The sequence below is a fragment of the Rhinatrema bivittatum genome, chromosome 2, assembly GCF_901001135.1.
Source record: "Rhinatrema bivittatum chromosome 2, aRhiBiv1.1, whole genome shotgun sequence".
NCBI classification, from domain to species: Eukaryota; Metazoa; Chordata; class Amphibia; order Gymnophiona; family Rhinatrematidae; genus Rhinatrema; species Rhinatrema bivittatum.
In genome coordinates this window covers 499,721,260-499,744,718 of record NC_042616.1, presented here as the reverse complement: position 1 = coordinate 499,744,718, position 23,459 = coordinate 499,721,260, and the positions used below count along the sequence as shown (strand labels likewise).

General features: G+C 41.0%; 1 protein-coding gene across 4 annotated transcripts; it reads left to right on the top strand.

Annotated features, from left to right (window-relative positions):
* The first annotated feature begins 617 nt into the window (after positions 1 to 617).
* On the top strand, positions 618 to 23,172 carry TFAP2A (transcription factor AP-2 alpha). 4 transcript variants are annotated; one of them, XM_029590637.1, is made up of 7 exons: positions 618 to 721; positions 8,731 to 9,162; positions 12,326 to 12,377; positions 15,081 to 15,312; positions 17,743 to 17,861; positions 19,662 to 19,803; positions 21,161 to 23,172. In XM_029590637.1, the coding sequence occupies exons 1-7, from the start codon at positions 689 to 691 to the stop codon at positions 21,444 to 21,446; spliced, it is 1,296 nt and encodes a 431-aa protein (XP_029446497.1). In that variant the 5' UTR covers positions 618 to 688; the 3' UTR covers positions 21,447 to 23,172. The 4 variants fall into 4 exon arrangements, with proteins under 4 accessions (XP_029446497.1, XP_029446499.1, XP_029446496.1 ...); XM_029590639.1 differs by lacking the exon at positions 618 to 721 and adding an exon at positions 4,079 to 4,268; XM_029590636.1 differs by lacking the exon at positions 618 to 721 and adding an exon at positions 6,532 to 6,704.
* Positions 23,173 to 23,459: the final 287 nt, after the last annotated feature.

Genomic DNA, 23,459 nt, shown 5'->3' with positions numbered 1-23,459 from the left:
GGGTGGCAGGGATGCGCTTGGGAGGAGGGTAGTTGATTTTGACTTTAGTGGCGCGGTAAGGTAGGATTGCCGTCTTTTTTTTTTTTTTTTAACGCCGCGTTAAGTATTTTCTAAGGCTAGATCCTACTCCGGGATAGAGCTGAAACAACAAAACAAAAATTACCCTTAGATCTGGAGGTGGAACTTGAGAAGCAGTTTTTTGTAACAAAAAGTGACACTTAACAAATCGTCTGAAAATGTTGGAGCTTCCTTTGTCGGGTCAGTAGGACAGGGGAAATCTGCCCTCCTCCTCCCCCCCCCCCTTCTGTGGGGATTGGGAATTCTGCCCAGAGCACTTCCCCTCCAAAGTGCATTGCAAACTGAAGGGATAAACGATCGAGATCAGCCCCCAAAGCCACCACCACCACGACACACACTTCTCTATTAATTATCAGGCAGATGAGAAAAAGATGGAGGTTAATCCTCCAGCGGCTGTAAATCCGACCTTTCCTCGCAGCCGCTTTGTAGTCTCTTTCCCCCCCCCCCCCCCCCCCTTGAAATGGCTGCGTGCATTCCGAGGGCGGTGCGCATGCGCGGCCAGGTGGCTCCCAGCTTTTTATGAGCAGGTGAGATGTTTCTGGGCAGGTAAAAAAAGCGATCCGCGGGATCAAGCGGAGCCCTCCGTGCATGAGCAGCGGGGACATAGAACATGTCACTCCTGGCAAAGATAGGGGACTGGCAGGTAACCTTTTTCTTGGTGGTGTGGTGGTGGCATTTCTAGTGATTGCAGAAACTGAAGTGGATTCCGCCTGCAGAAGGCGAGGCAGTGATTACCTTGAGGTTGCGAAGATTAAGGTCGATGATAGAAATGGGGAAAAACCTCTCCAGGTCGCCTTGTTAAAATGATATCAGTGATTGGCAGTTTCAATTCACTGATTAAACTTAGCCTTAGAGCCAATTTAGCAGGTGAGTGATTGGAAAATCGTCTGGGATCACTTTTTTTGACACTAGGCGCTCCGAGGCTTCATAAAAAGCACACATTTTTCTGGGGTTTACAGTTTCTACCTGTTGGCGTTCATAGTTTGGAGACTTCTGTTTGCGTTTGGTGTGCGCGTGTAAAACATGACATCGTGGAATAAGCCACACGCGTGTTTTTAGAAGCTCTTCGTGGTCCGCGTGTCCACTGAAGTAGCCTTTTTGTTTGTGACACGCACGGCTTGGAGTTGCTTTGAATACTATAAAAGATCAACTTTTCGTAAACGATTACTTTTGTACAGTGGCAATTTCTGGCGAGCAACAATTTCGCTGGACGTGTAGGGGAAGTGGGTGGAGGGTGTGATTATATAAGTTAAATACCCTGTGGGTCCTGTGTGTGAAGACACTAACGCCAGTGCTATTTCAGGAAATGCGACGTTTTCCTTTCACCTCGGGCCTTAAACGCGCCACTCAAGAGGGTGAACTAACTTTCGTAGCTCAAAGCAATAGGGCATTTGTAGTTTGCTAAGCCATCCCACTACTACTCATTCAGGTTTACCAATATTTTTTTTTATCCCTCTTTTCGATATTTTACTTTCTTTCTTGGTAAAGGATCTCATTAAAGCCTGATAACCACTTGGCCAAAAATGTCACCACTTGTAGCTGTGCTTGTAACTTGTTGAGAACCTGTTAAAAAAAAAGCAAAATAATAATTACATAACATAATGTTCAAAATGGAAAAAAATATACTAAGTTGATTGGTGCTCTAGAATTCCTGGAACCCCCCTTCTGTAAGGGGTTCTTTCTCCGTCTACAGCAGAATGAAGAAAGCATCCGCACTTATTTGTAACTTGACATTAAACTGACAATTCATGTACACTCTTTATTCATCGTGGTCTAGTTTTATAGGAAATCTGAGTCGAAGAAATAGGAAAGCTTTTTTTAAAAATAGATCTAAAATACTTCTCAAGAAAAACCAAAGCACGCAGTCCAGCTGTAAATTTCAAGAAACATTTAAAGGCCGGATTCGGTAAACATAGGAGTCATTTTTGGATTAGGAAAAAAAATGTTAAGGCAGTTGGTTCAAAGTTTTCAAATATAATATCCAGCGCAGATCTGCCGAGATAGTTGTTTTGGAATACAAAAAATACAAAAAAAAAAAGCAAACCACTAACTTTTTGTCTGGGCTTTAGAAATGAGTGAGGAGATTTGCAAGATTTTTTTGTTTTTAACAGAGCCAAAGCTTGCTTTTGTATTCTAAACCTAGGAACTGGCAGTCGGAAGAGTAAAATAATGATAATAACAAAAAGCAAACGTTTCACCAAATCAGCTAATAATTTCACCAGTTTGACCAAGAGCAGAAGTCGCTACCTAATCTGGCCAAGTCTCTCACGGTCACATAATTAAGGACATAATAGGCCCTGATGAGATAGCAACTCCACCAAAAATGGTAATGAAGGTTTAAATACTGCACCTATTGATCAGAGGTTGCTGAGGGAAGAATGATTCCCTCTCTCCCTCATCTCATTATCACCTTCCACTAATAATGGTTTGATCCTTTTCTTCTTATTCACATTCAATTAACTGGACTGTCATGGTAATGGCGTTTATAAACCCGGGGCCCGTCTGACCCCCAGTGGATGGCGCTAGCACGAGATGGTTCCCTTTTCAAAGCGAGCTCTTTTACATTAAACTACAGAGGAAGAATCTGCAATTCAATTTGAACCTCAATGGGAGTAAAACAACAGTTTACTCTATTGGCATGTGAAGACGAAAGAGATAAAAAAAAAAAAAAGAGCAACTGTAAAACGGCGGATCATGGAAGAGAGAGAGAGAGAGAGAGAGAGAGCGGAGCAGAGAAATCCTCCAGATCAGTTCTGCATATCCTGGAGTCTCAGCCCCGAGACCTGCAGACGGCCAGGGGAGCAGGCAGGCAGCCCTGCTCTTCGCTTTCAAAGCACCCTGTAAAAATAAAACAAAATAAAAATGTGCACAAAATGAGTCCTATAGGTGGTTTTTTTTTTTTTGCAACTTCGCCTATTTGCACGAGACTCTTGCTTTCTGCCACGTAAAACAATGCAAGGGCCATTGGGAACGGCGACGCGAGCAGGCGGGGGGACCTGCCAGGGTCCGGTCAGCTCGGTCCTCGGGGGCTGAGGTCTTCAGGACAGGAGCAGCAGCCCCAAGCTGGTGCGAAATCGCCCCCCCCCCCCCTCTCTTCAGCACGGAGGAAAGGACCGTGGCGAACCCTCAAAGTTAACCCCGTGGTGAATAAAGGCAAACCCCGGCCGCTGGGCGCTTAGGGCAGCGCGCGGAGCCGAGCTGACTCGCTCCAGACAGGGACCCAGAAATGGACTTTCCCCTTACAATGGACCCTACCTGCCTGGTACCAGTTTGGTGCATGTTCTACTAACGTACACACGTGGTGCAGGGTTGCCTTGCAGTCAGTATTAAAATCATGATGACGATATAATAATAATAAGAGCGATTCCCTATGCGACGGGTCACTGCCTAGAAATAAATAACAATGTTCATATTAAGCTCCAGTGTCGCGTCTGCCCAATGCAAATGAGTGGTGAGGGACTCTCTCTGCTGATTATTTGCATACTATTGTTTATCATAACCTCTTCAACCGATTTTGTTTTGCTAGGAGTGTCTAGCAGAATAAATCCGGCGCAAAACCAAAAAAAAAAAAAAAAAAAGCTCCACGAAAGCAGGAACAAAATAAAAGTTATGGGTTTCCTCTCCGGGACTTGGTCGTGTAACTGTTTCTGGAGGATTTTTTGTTTTTAAGGCGTGCGAGTGGTTCAGAAAGTCTAACCTCCCTCCCCTCCCCTCCCCCCCAAAAAAAAAAAAAATCTCTTACGCAAACTTAAAGCAAGCAATTGCAAAAATTCGTTGACCTTTTTCATCCTTTCCAGCTGAACAAGATCCTGCCTGGCCAGAGACGGGCAACAGAAAAGCGCGGTATCCGCGGGAAGGCTTCGGCCACTTCGCTCAGGACGGGGCCCGCGTTGCCACCGCGCGCGAGGGGCAGCGCCGGAGAGCAATTGGCCCCACCGTGGGTTATGCTAATGAGGCGATTAGGCAGGCGGGTAAAGAGCTGAAAACGAGAACAAGTTTCCACCATTAGAGGGAGACCTCAGAGCGTGCACAGGAGCTCGCTGCTAACTCCCTGCCGCCTGCGCCTCGCTCTTCTGCATGCCAGAGTGGCTGGCGACTTTTATGAAGCGGGGAGAGCGCACATCCTCTCACCACAGCCCATGAAAATGCTTTGGAAATTGACGGATAATATCAAGTATGAGGAATGCGAGGTAAGCTCCTTCCCGTGCCGGGGCAGAGACCTGGCACAGCGAGCCTTACTGGATGCGGAAATCTTCGCGGGATGCTCTAAAGACGGGTGGGGCAGTGTTCACCCTTCATAGGGCTAGGGAAAAAAAAATATATATATATACGGTTCTGTTTGGAGTGAGGAGGTTTATTACTATTAGTATTAATTCAGGAATAGAAAAGTTTTGAGTTGAGGACGTTTGAAAGTCTTTGTCCACAAAAAAAAAAATAAATAAAAAGAAAGAAAGAAAGAAAATCTGAAACAAGGATCAGTGACTGCATTAAATGAACTAAATAAAACGATTTAAAGAAAAAAAAACCTTAAAAAAGGACAAAGGACTTCAGGACAAAGCAAACGATTGGAAATAGTGACTGAAGACCATTCAAAGTGATGCTTGCTCGCAGAGATGCCGCTTAGCAAAACTAAAAGTTAAGCAATGATCCAATTAGAAACTGACCTCAAACACAAACGCCTTTATTCGCTTAAACTTTAATCCAACCTCATGTTGCGCGGTACCTTGGGTGCAAAGGTAATTCACGAGTGTGTGTGGAGGAGTATGGCAAACGCTGGGACTAATAAAAAGATACATTTTAGAGGTGAATTAAAAGTTTTACGAATATGCGTGCAAAACAAAATGCTAGCTTCAGGATACTTTTTTTTTTTTTTAAAGGAAAGAAAATAATAATAGCAAAACCCGCCTTAAATTTGTAATTTTTGCTTTCAGCGTTTCACTGCTATGCTGTTAAGGAAAGGCTATTATTATTGTTACTATCCAAATTAAATGTTGTATTCCCTCCCCAACAGTTTGAAGGCACTCAACAAAACCTCCGACTGACTGTCAAAGAGAAAAAACAAACCCCACACAGTTTAAACAATAGAGTCGTAGGTTTCTTTCACAATACACACAGAGTATATTTATTAATAGGTACGAAGATAGCATACATCAGATTTGCACACGCTATCTTGTTCGAAGCCTGGTTTTGGTTTTTTTTCTTTCAATTTTTTTATTTACGTGAATGATTTTGCAAGTACCGCTTTTACAGTATGGATTTCGTTTGTTTGTTTTGTTTTTTTGTTTCCACCTTGTTCATTTGGACACTGCGGGCTCTCTTCGCCTTTTGTCTTGGCTGTGGGGGTTTCGGTCTCGCCCATTGTCCGCTCCCCGTCACATCTGTGGAGCTGGAAGAGCACGCCTGGCTTGCATGTTTCTGTGTGTAGTGTGTGTAGTGTGTGTGTGTCTCTGGCAACCCACCTGGGGGTCTTTGCAATGCACCACAACCACTTATTCCAGAAACTCGGGTTAACATTTGGGTTTTAACCCCGGTGGCGCGTGCAAAGATTAGAAGAGTGAAAACGAAGATTAGAAGAGTGAAAAAAAAAAAAACAAAAACCCGATAGCATCAGCCTTGACTGAAGAGTGGGGGGTAAAAAAAAAAACAAAAACCCAACACAGAAACCCTTGGACTTCTTCTCAGGAGTTTACACTGTGTAATCTAGGTTTCAGCAAAGGGATTAGAGTTGCATTTATTTTCCGACTCTTTCTTTCTTTTTTTTTTCTTTTTTTTTAGGCGTGCATAAGTGTTGTAGGGACTTGCCGGCGGTAAGTGACTGTTGTTGTTCTAGCCCTCGCCAGAAAGGCGATGTGTGTAGAGTCGGAGCGTGTAATATTTTGGGGAGTTGTTTCCCTGACTTGCACAGCCTGTAGAACGGGTTTGGAGCCAGAGCCAGGAGCGGCCGGACGGGGCGGGAGAGAAGCGGAGGGGGAGAGAAGGAGAAAAGGAGCGAAAGGACGTGGAGCCGGGAGCCGGGCCGGGCCGGGGAAGCGGCCCTCCCGCTCTTTCCGGGGACCTCGCATCCTGCCCCGGAGGGAGGGGGGGAAGAAAGCACGCGAGGAATCGTCTTGCAGGCAAATCTGAAAACAAGACCAGGAAATCAAAACAAGAAGACAAAAAAAAAGTTGCCAAAGGTTCCCTTCCGGGATCGGCGTACAAGTCCCCGAGGGGCTGGCAGAAGCTTAGAACAATCGCCCGAGGAGTCGTGCACTTTGATTGTATTTGTGGGGGTTCCCGATCCTGACGAATCTGAGCAGGTCGCTTGCCTCGGACACGGGTGTGAAAGGGGGGGGGGGGGGGGGAACAAAGAAGCCAGGGAGCGGCGAGGGCTGGGGCCGGGATCGGAGGTCCCTCCTTTGCCTGTGGGGGAAGAGGGGGAGGCGCTCCCCTTCTGGCGGCGGCGGTGGTGGAGGGGGATCCAGGAGGAGGAGGAGGAGGACTCATCGCACCCCATGGCGCATCAGCCCCTGGCGGCCGGGGAGCCGGGCCCGTCGGACTCGGAGCCGGCGAGCTCCAGCAGCCTCTCGCCCGCCACTGACAGCGGCGGCAGCAGCAGCCGGGCGGCAGCATTCCCAGGATATTCCCAGGTGTCCTGCGCTCCTTCCGTCTGTCCTCCCTCTGTGCCCTCTTTCCTGCCTGTAGCCCCTCAGTGCCAGCCCTCCCTTTGTGTGTGTGTGTGTGTGTGTCACTCTCTCTCTCCCTCTCTCTCTCTCTGGCTCCCTCCCCCGCTGTCTAGATCTCTCTTTCTCTTTCACTTTTGCGTGCCCTGCAAACCTTTTGAAATGTTCCCCCTTTCCTGTGATTCGTCAGACGCAACCGAATGTCCCCCTCGCTCCCTCAACCTCCTCTCTCCCTCTCCCCTCCCTCCCTCTCTCTCTCTCTCTCTCTGTGATTAGATACACTGATTCTTCATTCAATGGACGTCATTTAGAACAGGCTCTGCCTTGAGTTGCTTCCTCGCTTCACGCTTGATTTCCAACCATTCTTCCCTTATTAAGTATTCGTGTAATATTAATAGTCATGAATATCTGCTATTAGGAGTCCAAGGAAAGCTGCCGAGCTCTTGTATTAGCAGCTCGAGGGGGGCAGCAGCTAAGGCAAAAAAAAACAACAAAAAAAACAGGAGGAAAGAGAAAAAAGGATTAAAGAGAGAGAGAGAGAGAGAAATAAAACCAGAAACAAACTTTGAATTAATCATAAGACGAACAGGAGAGCGAGATCGCCTTTGCAACGCCAAATGAAGGCAGCCGGAATGTATCCAAGTTCGGATGGATTATAGTCTTTGGCCGATGCAGGAGAATCTTTGGCTTTGTGGTCTTTTAGTGATAGTCTAGTCCTGGGCTTCTTCTGCTTTTCTTTTTCTTTTCTTTTTCCATTTTTTTTCCCACTTTTCTCAGATTTTTTTTTTCCTCCCCTGCCTCGGTACTCCAGGCTCTGCCCAGATGTTAGTTCACAGTTTTTCAGCCATGGTGAGTTGCTTTAGAATTATACGGAGGATTTCTGCGTCTGTCTGTCTGTCTGTGTGTGAGTTACTGCTTTGACTGGTTTTCCCGTCCAGGTTTCCTGCAAGGAGATATATTTTTTTTTTCTTGGCTTCATTTTCTGTTTGGTCCTTCGACTTTTCCACTGGCTCCCGTTTCTAGTCAACTACAAAAGGCTGTTGCTGCCATGTTCACTTGTATTGCTGCACATTTTCACGTACAGAATAATATGCTTTGCACGTTCCACATCTTTTTCCTCCGGGTTTTTTTTTTTTATATTGTAATACTAAATGCACAAATATTTGCCTGCTCTCTAAACATATTTTTATATTGGCACTTTTGTAAGCCATGTCTTTTTCCGTTGTAGGCGTCTTCTTTTGTCACTCATTGGGCTTTTATTATGCGGTACATTATCATCTCACCTACATTATTTTGCACTGAGCTTTTAGTATAGCTCTTAAAAGTATTGCACACCTTTACGTTAATATTCGGTTTCTCATTTCTAGTAGCAATATATCGTGCTGGTAGATTTTGATTGTTTCTGTTACACAAAGCAGTCTTTTGAAATTAATACAGAGTGGCATGCTTATAGGAGACAGCGACATAGTCTCTTAAAAATATACCCTTAACTAAATACATAATTTAATGCTAGAGCTTTAAAATAATTCCCACATGCTTTCTCTAACAAAAATGTGGAATAAAGTGCATTCATTTTAATGCATTTTATGATTTCTTCGGCTAAATAAAGCAATTTATGTATTTTATGTCATACTTTAATCTAAAACCAATGTACTATATAACATCCAGTTTCCAGTTTGTCTCTCTTTTTTTTTTCTAACACGTTTAATTTGTTGCAGAACATGATTATGTGTGTCTTTGATTTAACAGGACACATTTCACATAGCACCAAAATATTCCATTTGTATCTTACCGCCATAATACAGGTCAGAACATCTTACACAGCAAAACATTTTTTTTTTCTCCTATGGCAAGAAAATAGGTTGAAAAATAGTGCAGCAGCAGAATTAGGCAGACCCGGTTTTTTTACCCAGCGAATTACCTGTAAAAAGAAAACGATTTCTTTTGTTTTACATGCATAATTTTCTCCCTGTCTTCTTCTTCTTCTTGTCAGGACCGTCATGATGGAACCAGCAATGGGACCGCCCGGTTACCCCAGTTGGGGACTGTGGGCCAATCTCCATATACCAGCGCCCCGCCACTCTCGCATACTCCTAACGCCGACTTCCAGCCTCCTTACTTCCCTCCACCCTACCAGCCCATTTACCCCCAGTCTCAAGACCCTTATTCGCACGTAAACGACCCCTACAGCCTCAATTCGCTCCACGCCCAGCCTCAGCCTCAGCACCCGGGCTGGCCGGGGCAGAGGCAGAGTCAGGAAGCCAGCCTCTTGCACACCCACCGTGGCTTACCCCACCAGCTTTCTGGGCTGGATCCTCGAAGGGATTACCGACGGCATGACGATCTGCTGCATGGGCCCCATGGCCTCGGCTCGGGACTAGACATCTCCATCCACTCCATTCCTCATGCTATCGAAGATGTACCGGTAAGGAAGTTACAGATTCCTATTTTTTTTTTTCTGCAGCTCCTTAGTTAGATTGAGAGCACTGGACAGGGTTTTTTTTTTTTTTTTTTTTTTTTAGAAAGATTTAACTACCAGCCTTCCATAATGAAAATATCAAAGGGGTAACACTATTACAATTGGCAGCACAGGATTTATTAAATGGCTCTTCAACAAAATCTAAATTTAAAAAAAAATCAGGCATCTTTAGTAGCATATTTTAACCCGATTGATATTAGTAGGGTGTAAGTAATAATACTGTAAGATAGGGACAAAATTATTCTCTATCACAAGGCCTACATTTGGGTTTTCTCACTGCTCGAAAAAAAAAATGGCCTGTTTTGTTTTGATTTTTTTTTTAATGATATTTCACATCTGAACAAAATGAGAGCAAATATGTTTGCAAATCTAGTACTGAGAGTCTGTCATTAACGAGTTCAGTAAACATTTTCTTACCAAAATTGAAAGTGGATGAAAATGTCAGACATAGAAACGACTGATTATGGTTGGTTAAAAAAAATTGGACATACTGAAACAAGAACTCAGGAGCTGCAGGAAGATACACCCCCATGTACAGTGTTAAATTATAAAGATTGCTTAATACTCCCATAGACACAGAAAGGGAGAAAGCCTGCAGGAAACAGGGCCTTAAGGCAGCCAACGCCAAATCAAACACTGAAATCTTCTCTCATTATTTTACAATGTAGACTGTGTGGTGGCCTCACAAACCATTAGGTAGACTTATCATCAAATTCTACAAGCTTTACCTTCTATTCAATAATTAAATGTTTTCAATCTAGTAGTAAATTATTGTTGGTCTAATTCGGTTATCGATAAATGCAATTAAAATGATTTCCAATTAAGTATTGCATTAGTAATTTACTGTACAAAACAAGGTAACATCTTATTCAAATGAATTTAAATACATGTTTGATATTACATTTCATGATTATTATGATATTTCCCATTTGGAAACTGTTATAGCAGATGTGGTTTTATTGAGGGGCGCTACAATCCTTTTGTAGCCCTAGGACATTATTACCCGATAGCTTACCCTGGTTCCTGGGTGTTATTTTTATTTTTATTTTTTTTGGTTTTGTTTTGTTTATAATGTAACCCAGAATTTCATGACAAAATATATGCGCTGACAGTTTAATGACAGTTTAAGGAGAGTTTCATGTGACAAAGGAAATAGTAAGAACTTAACTCAGTTTTTCTAATTTAGGGAATCTTTAATGGAAGTTAAGAACCCAATATAATATATTTTATATAATCCCTTGTCTGTCTCCATTAACTAAGGGAAATTGCCGGATGTATGGAGTTTCATATAATAGTGTGCACGAGTTTCCTGGAGTGGCTAAGCAGGAATTTCACCAGGCCTTACAGTGATATTGTTTGTTTAGTTTTTCAACAAATAAAACTCACAGCCAATAAAAAAAAAACCCATCCAAGCTGTAATAGTTTTTAAACCGTTGTGCGCAGATTACTGTAGAAGCCTGAGAAGAAATAAATAATTGTGGTATTTTTATTTTATTTTTTAAGCTGTGCTGATATTGTGGCCTGTCCTTCGGCCACCCCACCCACCCCTCCTTCCCGATGTATTTAAAATACAGTTTCCAGGAAATCTTAGTTAGAAATGTGTCTCGTTTGAAATAATACAAGTTTGAAAGAGCAGATGCCTTAAGAAATGGGAGAAATAATAATAATTAAAACAAAAAACAACAACCCTGAGGGATGGCAGGAGTCCTTTATAAAAACGTGATACCTTTTGTGGGAAATGGTTTAATGGTTTCAAAGGAATTTGAATCAGAAAAAAAAAGAATGCCATTTTCATTTTTTTTTTCCTGGTAGTGGCATCGAGAAAACGACAGGCAAATGTTATTGCAGGGGGAAAAAAAAATCAAGTGGAGGGCTGAACACGATTGAATGCTACATATCTTGGTGGGCTGTTTTACCTTTGACAGCCCCGCTGCATGCGACATGTCTAGGAATGGCACAAATACAAGTATTATGCCACACTACATATACTTTATGGGTTTAGGGTGCGTGCGTAAAGGGATCATATTTCCCCTTATAGTTAAAACAGGAGAACTGCAGGGGTAGTCGTTTCTGAACATTTCTCAATTTAATTATGCTTAAATCCAGAAGCACTTTAGGCAAGTTACAAACGAGAGCATTGAGTATAATAAAACCTGTAATAAAGCAACTTAGTACCATCCACCCGGAATCATTGAGATCAGGCGCAATTAACAGGAGCATAAATCCAAGACCGAATGGAAAATGTTAGAATCAGTATTATTGTTGGACAAAGACTAGAGAAGGAAGTAATAGGTTTTTAAATGGCAAATGTCTGCGTTTTGTAACCATTGCGGAAAACTTCTATCTCAGCATCGCTGGTGCTAATTTGTAAACACAGCCAGACGTTATTATTGCCTGTCAGGTTTTTGCATTAGAAAACATGATTTCATTTCACTTTCTAATCACGTTTTTTTTTACTCCGGCGCACAGATTCAATCTGGAAAGAGGGGGAACGGGCAAATCTGCTACTGGACAGTAGGAAAGCAGAGGAATGGGGGAGGGGGTCATTTGGGGTCTTTTGTTTAAAGATCCCACATTAAAGGGGGTGGGGGGGTAGGTTGTTTTTTTGTTTCGCTGAAAGTGGAAAATCTGAAGTAGAGCCAACTCAGTAACGTCTAGCAGGCTTACACAGGTTTTTCCTTCTAAATCGTTCTGCCATTTATTTGCACCGCTCCGCTGCCCCAGCCGCTGTAGGCGTGGAGGAATCAAGGTTACAGACCCAAGAGCAGCATTAGGAAGCAGGAACTAAAGCAATCTTTTAGAAATATGGCTTGAGATGCCAGCCGAAATAGCGACGCGACTTAGCGTGAAACAGTACAATGTGAACATCCCGGGCGGTGGAGAGGAAGAGGGAATTTGGGGGTTCATAATCACATTCAGGTTATTTGTAAAATAACAATATTCCTGCACTCCAGAATGAAAGGGTTTTTTTTTTTTTTCCTTTTTTTTTTGGCCTTCAAATACCTTTGCTCATTAAACCTATTGCGCCTATTGCACGGAAAGGAGAAAAATTCGTTTCCTTTCCTCGTGACACGTCATTTACAGCCGCACTTATCCATTTGTGTTGCAGCATGTAGAAGATCCGAGTATTAACATCCCAGATCAAACTGTAATTAAGAAAGGTAAGCAGTGCTCGTCAACATTCCAGACATGCCCTTACAAGCTATGTGCTAGGAAAGAGAGCTTGGAAAGACTTTACTTCTGGAAAATCTGATAGTCAGCAAAAAAAAAACCAACCCAACAAAAAAGTGTGTTGAAAATAAATGTGTTACATTTAATGCTGGGACTTGTTTATCAATATTGTGTCCAATTTTATCTTGGAAGACAGATTAGCCAGGTGTAGGTACGAATCAGAAAGCATCTGGGTTTTTTGGGGTTTTTTTTGCCAGGATTTCTTGACACGAAGCTTCCAAATTATAATTTGATTATGGTTTTAAATAGATGCAGAATAATTATATCTCACAAACAAACAGACTAAATTAGCATTATTGGACCAATAAAGATAATATGAGCTCAGCGGAAACCAAAATGCTGGCTGGTGTGGTTTACTGGATTATCAACTTTTGTGGAGATTTATTTAGCTCTGTTTGCTCCGCAAGGTGTCGGGTGATTCTTGATTGTATGTGAGAAAAAAAAAAATCCTTGTCTTTGTTTTACACCTCTTTGTCAATAACTTAATTATGCTGAAAATATTGTGAAGGGGGAGATTCTCTTCATCGGTTTATTAAAGGGAAGGTGAAAATAATTGCTTGGACCCGTATTCTGTTGGCAGAGGTAGGGGCTGACAGTCATTTTGGTTTTCATGGGAAGGGTCCGGCTGGTCCTGAGGACTGATGCTGTTATAGCACGGGCTCTGTGCTGCTATTACAGTATTCTTCTTTACCAGAAGATGATGCTATATGGAGCTGCTCCCATTTCCAAATCTAATCAGTATACAGTAAGCTTGTTTAAAGTTTCATTTTTCTGTCTGCGAAGCCTTTGTCACGTCAAATTAGATGTGCAAGGGATAAATCTTAAGAGATGCTCTTTCCAAGGCGACATGATAATTGCCTCTTTTATTAGTAATCTCCAGAGTTCGTTTAACTCCTATTGTCTCTATTAGCCTCCCCAGAGCTATTAATGTCACAAGTGATCTATCCCAAACCGAGAGCCTCCCCTCAACACCCCCTACCACCTTACGTTTGGAATACCCCCACCAAGTTAGTGGTAAGGTGGAAAGCAACACATTCTAGAAAAGCAGATGTGTATTTAAACCGAGACGGTGGCGAAACTTTTAAATATTGTATAAGATGTTACAGTACATGTAAAATTCTGAATGCAGGGCTTCTTAGGCAGGGAGAGTTTGACAGAGCAGGTTTTTTTCCCCCCCCTCCTAGTTGTAATTGTTTTGTCTTAAAATGGCCTACTTAACCGATACTGCTGGAAAGTGAAGGACAATGAAACTCGCCTAGGTGTTGTTATAGTTTTTGGTTGACAGGCAGCTAAACATTCAAAAAGGCTTTTAATCTTGACGAGTATATTAGTAAGAAAACGAATTTTACTGTTTTGGGGGTCAGATTTTCTAAACATATGTGTATTTAAATTTGAAACATATTTTATCGGAAATATTGTGGGGAGGGGGAGGGGTTGTTTTGAAACGCCACTCTTTTATTCAGCTGAAATGTAATTTTACTCGGTGTTCATAATCCGATGTGTTGAATTCATGTTCTCTGCGGTTTGCATTCTATTAAACCTTATTTCGTCTGAAATAAAAATTTTTAACGAAATTTCTGCGCAGCACCTAGCAAGACAGGATCTGATTTTTTCCCAAGGCTAACATTATACAAACCTGCATACCTTGGCAAGAAAGTAACGCATTTTATGAGTTAAACCTTATTTTTTTTTATTAAAGACATTTGCCCCTTTTGTTTTATCTTTTACATTTTAGATTTAGCTATGGAGATGAATCTTATCCGTTTGCTCATGCAATTCTGTTTAATCCGAAGTTGGAATCTCAGAGGCTCGTCCTTTGTCGTCTTATTATTAATTTTATATTAGATAATATTATCACGGGCACTTGCAATAAGAATTTCTGTTTTTAATAACACCTTGAGCTGAAGATTCAGATCTGTCTGCTCAGGCTCATTGTATGAAACCGGTCTGCGCTCTTAACGTAAAGCTTGGGTGGTATTGAATAAAGGTGGTAATAATTTGGCTATAATCTGTAAGGAAATCATTTTTCTTTGCCCAGGTTACGCTGGGTTTCACTTGGTGCTTCACTGCTTGAACAGAGCAATCCCCAGCCGCGGCGTCCGTGTTTGTGTGTGTGTGTGTGTGTGTGTGTGTGTACCTTTGTGTCTTTGATATGCATATATGCTTCCTCAGTATCTCTGTTTGTATATTTGTGTTTGAGTGCGAAATTATATATATGTATCAGTGGGTGTTTGCATATGTGTGTATTAGTATGAGGGTTTGCATGCATGTCTGCATTTCTGCGGTGTTTCTGTATGCTTGAGTATCTGTGTCTTTGTTTATGTGTCTATATACACGTGTTTATGGGTAAATGTTTCTATGAGCCTGAAAGTGCGTTTTTGCAGAACTGTGTGGGTACGCGTGAGTCTGCACATGTGTGTCTGTAATATGCATAAGTCGGCAGGAGCGTGTGCTTGTTCTAGTGGACTTTCTGTGGGTGCTTGTGTGAATGACTAGTTCTCTGCCTCTCTCATTCTTCTGCACTGCAGGGCATCGGCAGAGCAAACTGGATTTTTTTTTTTTTTTTTGTTTTTGTTAACCAAAAAAATCCTCAGCATTTCCACCCTTTTTTCTCTCTCCTTCCCATCTTTCAGGCCCCGTGTCCCTGTCCAAATCGCACAGTCACGCCGTGTCCTCCATCTCCATCAATAAGGACAGCCTCTTCGGCGGAGTGGTAAACCCCAACGAGGTGTTCTGTTCGGTGCCGGGCCGCCTGTCGCTGCTGAGCTCCACTTCAAAGTACAAGGTGACGGTGGCGGAAGTGCAGCGCCGCCTCTCCCCGCCCGAGTGCCTCAATGCGTCCCTGCTGGGAGGAGTGCTCAGGAGGTGAGCCTCTGCCACACACACACACACACTCTCTCTCACTCACACCCACACACACCTTCAATTATGCCTTACCTGCCAAACCCAGAACAGAAGCAGAGCGAGGCTAAAGGAACTTTACTTGCCTGTATCTTTCAAGATTGTTCTCATTCATATAAGCAATTTAAACGGACACAGGCATTGCATTTATGAAATAATTCTTATAGGAAACATCTGTCCAGCATTTTATATATAGTAACCACAGAATAAACGAAATACATTAGATATATATGTCAAATGAAACATCATTTATACATGATTTTGGTTTTTTTTTTCTGTGGGCTGGGCAATCTTGTTAGAAATTTTTTTTTCTTTTTAATAATGTTTAACCTGGCGATTTTGGGAATTCTGGTGAAGGCTGATCAAAAATAAAATGTGGCTGATGGTTTAACTGCCTCGGAGACATGCGTGGCGCTGGCTACATTTTAAGTTAACAGAGAACAAGCATGAAAATAATATTCTCTCCCAAGACAGTTCATAAACCTCGGAAGAAGGGACAGTCGTGAGGGGCTAGATTATGGCTAGAAATCGAATTCAAAACTATTTTGCATCCATAGCACTTCCAAAGTAAATCACGTTCTGTGGAGCAGATGGCTGCTTCAAGTGATCTCCGAATGCTTGGCCACTTCAAAAGCAGAGGACAAATAATAATAATAATAATAATAATAATAATAATAGTAATAGTACTCCCATACAAATCCGATTGGCTAATGTGAAGCCTAGGGACAGGAATGCCCTACCAATTTTTTTTTTTTTATTTTTTTTTATCATGGGGCTCTGCTTATCTGCTGCAGGTGGTGAGACATTCTTTCTTTTTAGAAAATAATTTGACAAGGGGTTCCTGACAGCCCCTCCCCCCCTGGTCTTCTGACTTCCGGCTCCTTTCACCAGCCCTTGAAGAATTTCTCACAGATCTCCTTTTCCTTGTCTCTCCCGAGACATACTATTTTGAGTCTGCTGCATGACTTGGTTTCGTCTTTTTTTTTTTTTTTTTTTAATTATTATTCCTTCCCTCCAGTACACTTGCCAGCTCCCATCATTTGGAGTTCTCAGCTGAGCCTAGTGTGTGACGTCATACCTACTAAGCAGGCCATTGAATGCCTGGGGCTAAGTGGGCGGGGGTCGTCTAAAACAGCGGGAAGAGATTAGCATTCGGCACAGGATGACCCTATCCTGAAGGGCACAGCTTACCAGTTTGAAAATAAAATTAAAGTTGTTATATTTATCACCTGCTCAGTGCAATTTGTAACAGTTGATTTTATATGTAAATACTAATAAAAATGATTGAACATAAAGTAAACTATACAAAATAATTATTTGCAGTAATGGAAACGTCCCCCTCCCCCCAGCCAAGAAAAATAGACCAAGTAAAGAAAAAAAATAAAACCACCCAACATCAGCAACTGATATGTAGTAGGACATATTTCTCCTGCTTTAACATGAGTACTTCAGGCTGCATTCCTTAATTTTCAAATTATTTTTTAATGCTTCTTTTAAGCATCCTCACCATTGTCTTATGGGCAGATAGATGTTTACAATGAATAGGTGGGGTATGAAAGCACATAGTGCCAAAAAGAGAACACAAAACCCAAAATAAAAGTTTTCACACTGTTTTTACTCATCAACTTTAAAAGTTTATAATGTAGGAAAACAAAAAATGCCAAGCCTGCCTATCACCCTCCAGATAATATTGATGACTGTTTACCTATGGGAGGATTAGAATCTAATCCCTACAATTAAAGAGCACTTGGATTGGAAATAAAATCCCGAATTAATTTGTATAGTGTTTCAGTCAAGCGATTTATCTCCAACTTGTTTATGTCTACAACAATAATATATATTTATAACTTGTCTATTTTAAGTTGAGCACAATAAAACTCTTTGATGTTGATGTATGTTTGACATCTCCAATTAAATTTGTAAATCTGGCGCATAAAATGTAAACAGCTCTGGTTAAATGAAACTCTATGTCTGTAATGTAATGTAGCAAGGATTTTAAGACCTGTTAGTCTTCCTGGCTTCATGCAGAACAGAGCCAATAAACCTTTCAAAAGTAGTTTTTATATATATATTGTAACGTTTGGCATTACAAATGCACATGAAAATCAAACACTTTCTTTTTCAACTGTTTTCCTTTTCAGTCTCTCAAGAGGTGACAATGTAATTTATTTTAGGATAAATTCTTGCTAAAATACTGCTATTATACTGTTTCTATCTGTCATTTTGTTCATTAGTCGCCCAATCTCCATAAGTAGCACATACATAGCATAAAGGTGAACTGTTTTAGGTTCCTTCTGGAACGCTTAAGAAGCAAATAACTGGATCTGAACGCAGACTGACCATAATCTGAATGTCTATTTTTTTGTTTTTTTTGTATTTGCATGTTTGGAACAGAGCAAAATCTAAAAATGGAGGAAGGTCTTTGAGAGAAAAACTAGATAAAATAGGCTTAAATCTGCCAGCAGGCAGACGCAAAGCTGCTAATGTAACGTTATTAACGTCACTGGTGGAAGGTAAGTGGCTTCATTAAGAATAATCTATTTTTCTTGGGGAACAAAAATGTTAAAAATCTGGTCGTTCACCCTGATTGCTTTGAGGTGATAGTTGTTTTTTTTTTAAATTGAATTTAGTTCCATTCTGTAATTTAGCTTCATAATCTATCTAGCATTTACACCTATAATGTGTTGGCACAAAACCAAGGAGAAAACTAACAACACAACCATTTAAAATGTCAAGACTTGCGAATATTCCAGTTAATGTTGTTTTTGTTAAAAAGTTAACAGTAAATCATTTACCTTATTCTGACATCTGCATTTGAGAACTGCCTGACCATTACTTCCTGAATTAATTTGGGAATCCTTGACCTCAGTCAAGGTTTAACAGTATCCAGCCACACTTAAATTTGGTCTGAATGCTGCTCTTATTTAGGATCATACACGCTATTTCTTTTATTGGCTTCTTTGTTTTAAACGATAAAAGTATGCGTTTTAGGGCATATTCGTTTGCAGAAAATAATTGCAATGTTGTAGTGTTCCCTTTGCTCAAAAAACAAGCCTGCATCAAATATTATTGGCAGAACGCACACTTCTTTGTCGCCCAAACATACTTCGAGTGGGTCATAAACTTTCAGGTCAGGCTTTACATTTTGGTGTCTGAGAACTAATACTTTACTGTAATGTGGTTATTATTCTACTCCCATTGAGTAGACAAAAACCAAAACAAAACAAAAAACAAACAAACAAAAAAACCCCTTAGAAACATTTCAAATCAACACCAGGAAGATTAAATGGTTGTATGAAACTAATAAGATTCTCTACATTTTATTTACGAATGCAAAACTAATAACTTTTAAAATGCCCCAACTTGCATGAAAGTACAAAGACTTTGCAAGGGAATCTAATAAAACATTTGCCGTGCAAACAAACAAACAAACTTGTGAATACGACACAAAATGCTATTACTGGAGTAAAGATTAAAAACTGTAAAAAAAAAAAAAAAGCGATGTTTTTTTATGCATATTCTAGCGCACTTTCTAGCTAATTGCACAGAAATGTTTGTAAATTTGTGGTGCAGCTTTGGAGAGTGCTACTTCTTTCTGTGATTCGCTCCATTTTAGGGAAACAAGTTCACAGGGCTGGAGCTTTGATGCTTTAATTGGCGCATGCGTCCTTCCGGGGCTGCAGCTAATGGCAGGAAGCCCCGCAGTGGAAAAAAAAAAAAAAGAAGAAAAGAAAACACACACACACACACACACACACACACACACACACAAACACAGGCGCGCGCGCGCAAAACAACGGGTTCAGGAAATTAAAACCAAAGATTTGAAAATCAACAGAACTGATAGGCTCCACTGAAGGACTCTTAAGAATTCTCATGGTCAATGGTTTAGAGTGACCAGATAATTAGATGCGATCGGGTTAAATTTTCAGTACTTAGCTCTGCAATATTTTTTGTTGTTGGAAAAATTTTATCAGCGATTGTAAAGCACGGGACACTTTACAATTCTTCTCTGATTCTTTAAAGAAACATCTCTTTAAGCAAACAGTTGTAGGGCACTCCTGGTATTTCTGTGCTTTATGTGTGTTTGGAACAGTTAGACGAGCCATGCAAGCCATCCTAGTGTTAGGATCAAATTTGTCTTTAATTTGGGTCAAAATAATATGATACTAGTGAATAGGTGCTAATCCTTCAGATTTTCAATCTTATAGATATAAATATCAGAGTTCGTGTGTGTATATTTCTTGTAAGAAAGTTACTTAGTCTGTGTTACCACTATGTATTTTAATAGGATATATATTTTTTCTTTTTAGGAGAAGCAGTGCATCTAGCTAGGGATTTTGGGTATGTCTGTGAGACAGAATTTCCTGCCAAAGCAGTAGCTGAATATGTCAACCGACAGCATTCCGATCCAAACGAGCAAGTCACAAGAAAAAACATGCTTCTAGCTACAAAGTAAGGCGTTATCTTTGCTGTCTGATTAACCTGTAAAGACAACTACAAGACTGAGGGATATTTTTTTAAGGGTTGCTGGCGTGTGTTTTCCGAAATGATATAGTTGTTTTTAAACTTAATTTCTTCAGGTGCATGGAAATGTGTTATTTAATTGGAGAAATTGGCGACTTAGCTCTTTTTAAATGTTACAAATAGGACAATCAATTTCTAATTTGTGAAAACAAACAAACAAAAAAATAATAATAAAACAAAACAAAAACAAACCCCGACAGTTTAAGAATAATGGGATATAAATTGCCTTTGTCAGATTCGATTCTTTTTTCTTTTTTTGCCTCTGCCTTGTATGGAAGTGGAGTAGGCGTATCAGCATTTTAACACGCCACAAGCAGACCTGTGTTCTTTTGATCGGTCTTCTAGGTGTTGGACGGAAAGAAAATTATTTGTTGTCGGAAGGTGACTGGAAATTAAAAGGCTGGTTTAGTGGTCCTTAATTACCAATGAAAATGTCACCAAAGGGCAGGGCGCTAGAGGGCAATGTTAGGAGAAGGTGTAGCAGCCGATTGCTGGGAGACATTTAAACAGAGGTTTTCTAGCAGTAACCACTACAGCCCGCCTCTCTCCGAGGCAGGGCACACGATTTCCCCGGCAGGAAGCTTTCTGCTGTGCAAACTGTATTTACTCTCTGGATTTCAGCACATTTTCTCTTTCCCTTTTTTAAAGTCCTGCGGGGGTTTTCTGGAGTGCCAGCTTTAGAATATCCTTACTTCAACCTGAGCAGTTCCCTTCTAGTTACTGCTATATTCTTCTCCTATGCAATACTGGACCCCCTTTTTTTTTTTTTTTTTTTGTATGAGGACCTGAAGGGGTGGGAATGCTGCTGAAATTTGGGAAGGAATTACAGTTCACAGGCCAGGAAAATGAAATCATACATACGCAGAGCTTTTAGATAAGGGTGAGCAAATGCCTGCTTTCTCAGGAAACCTTTAATTTCCCAGCCATTGATCTCAAAAAGGGAATAAATCCCTTTTAGCATAAAATGAATCTTCTGTAACAGCCGTCTGAAGTGTATCCAGAATATTATCCAGCAGATCACATTACAGATTGCTCAAAACTGCACATGGGCTTTTATAACAAAACACTACTTCAAACAAAAGAGTAATTAAAGAAATGCTCACCTCTATACACTTGGCTGAAACTTCCGTGTGGGCTTGGGGGTGTGTGGTGGGGGAGTGAAGGGGGCAATAGAACTGTTTAATTTAAAAAGAAGAAGGTAGTGGTATTGTTGGAGCTGGATGCTGCTGATAGCAGGAGCTGATTCTTCTTCTTTTTTTTTTCTTTGCAAACTTCACTTCTGCAGACAGATCTGTAAAGAATTCACAGACTTGCTAGCTCAGGACCGATCTCCTTTGGGGAACTCCAGGCCAAACCCCATCTTAGAACCCGGGATCCAGAGCTGTCTGACCCACTTCAACCTCATCTCCCACGGCTTCGGCAGCCCGGCGGTCTGCGCGGCCATCACCGCCCTGCAGAATTATCTTACCGAGGCCCTGAAAGCCATGGACAAAATGTACCTCACCAACCCCAACAGCCACACGGAGAACAGCAGCAAAAGCGGGGACAAAGAAGAGAAACACCGAAAGTGATCGCCCTTTCTGGCAGAATCTTTCCAGCCACCCCCCACCTGGGCTCTACTTCAAAGACTGCTTTGCCCTCCGATGTCCTTCATCTTTTTTGTTCCGGGTTACAACAAAGCTCTGTTCTTTGGTTCTGGGGGTACCCTGTTCTTAGAGTTTACCAAGACTGTTCTTACTTTCTCTCTCTCTCTCTCTTACTTTCTCTCTCTCTTTCTTTCTCTCTCTCTCTCTGCACCCAGGCTTCACCCCCCCCCCCCTCTTTCTAACCTTCTCCAACATGGAGGCCACCAGAACGGGACAAGCAATGGAGCCATGAAAGCAAACTTCTGTCGGAGCTGGTGAACTTTTTATTTTTTAAAGGAGAACTTTTTTTTTTTCTAAAAAAAACAACAACAAACAAACCACCAACAACAGCAACAACAAACAAAACGAAACAAATACCCCACCTCAACCTACAAATTCTACCCCCCCCCCAGCAAGAACTTCCTCGACTGAATACTCACCTTTCCTTCTGTAACTTCACTAAGATTGTAGCCGTATAAAGAGGCAATGGTGATGACATTTTATCAGTATTGTGAATAAACTTGAATACGCAAAGTTCCATGTCACGTCTTCAGTTGTAGAACTACCTTCCCTCCCAAAGGTAAAACGACCACCTTGAACTTTCTCTTCGACACGATTCGCGGTTACTATTATAAGGGAATCAGTGTTCATGTATGTATATATTTATTTATGTGTAATTTAATGGGAATTGTAAATATGGTGCGTCTGTTAAAGCCTTTTTTTTTTTTTTTATTTATCTGGTGATCTCGTTTACCTCTTGTTTAGTGAGGCTTAATTCTCCCTCTTAGTTCTTCATGTGGTTCATGGTACTTATTTAGCAAACAAAGGTTTGGGTTATTTCTCTGGGATATTCAGCATTTTAGCCCTGTGGTTGCATGTTATGGCGACAATAAAGCAACTGAACAAACAACAACAAAAAGAATGAAATTAATTCACGCATAATTAGCACTACATTGAATTCCTCACTGAATAGGGGACCCCGACAAGATTTAAACAAAACAAAACAAAAACCTGTTAGTAGTTTCAACACCCTGATGTGTTGTGGGGTGGGAAAAAGTTGATTTGCCTCCACTGTTTTTTCCTTAAAAGCATCACCGAAGCAATAAATTGGTATCGTCTTTAAGTCAAGGTTTAGCTCTTTTTGTTGAAAGACCTTCAAACATTTGGGACCCCCTGGCGCCCTGTATTTCCACTGGTCATGTTGGAAGCAGTTACAGTTGTATTGTATTGAGTTGTGCTGGCGGTAGTGTCCATGCCTGTCAATGTATCATAGTCCTTTGTTGCCCAGATAAATAAATATTTGATACACTTCATGTCGATTTTTTTTTTTATTCAGTGGCTGTCTTTACCCAGGCGTATTTTTGTTCTTGGCAGTATTTTTTATTCAGTATGGTTACAGTAATTGAGTTTAACTCTCCCTTGACAATTGCTCCATGCAATAAGCAGCTGAACCCGTTGTTTCCCTCAAGTATAATAAAAACTTACTTTCAACTTGGAGTTCAGAGCAGGGCATCATTTAGATATTCTATTGAGTCTGTATTCAGACATTGACAGAATAAAACACAATGTATTCTTTTGGATAACAAATGTCTGTACTGGTAAAAGAATGACACAGTATCTTATCTTTGACCAAAACATAATTTTATTAAAAATAAAGCTTTTATTTTATTTATGTTGACCCTCTAGGTTCTCTTTTGTACGATGACAGCAAATCCAACAGCACAAACTAACACACTGCGGAACTTTTGTATTACAGTGATGATGATGATGATGATGGACATGACAATTATTTTGTTTTCCTTGGGAAGAATTGATTTTCCAAGAATTCACTAACCTGTTTTCTGTACAATGTTGCTTAAGTGCCAAACAGCATTCTAATAATGATCAGGCTGTGACTGTTAACACGAGTATGACTAGAAAATGCGTTGTAATCGGAAGCTTTCCAGATAGTAAAGGCAG

Coding starts and splice junctions, on each gene's coding strand:
- TFAP2A (XM_029590636.1), top strand. CDS start 6,570: ATGGCGCATCAGCCCCTGGCGGCCGGGGAGCCGGGCCCGTCGGACTCG. Junction 6,705..8,730: donor CATTCCCAGGATATTCCCAG/GTGTCCTGCGCT, acceptor TCTTCTTGTCAG/GACCGTCATGATGGAACCAG. Junction 12,378..15,080: donor TCAAACTGTAATTAAGAAAG/GTAAGCAGTGCT, acceptor CCCATCTTTCAG/GCCCCGTGTCCCTGTCCAAA.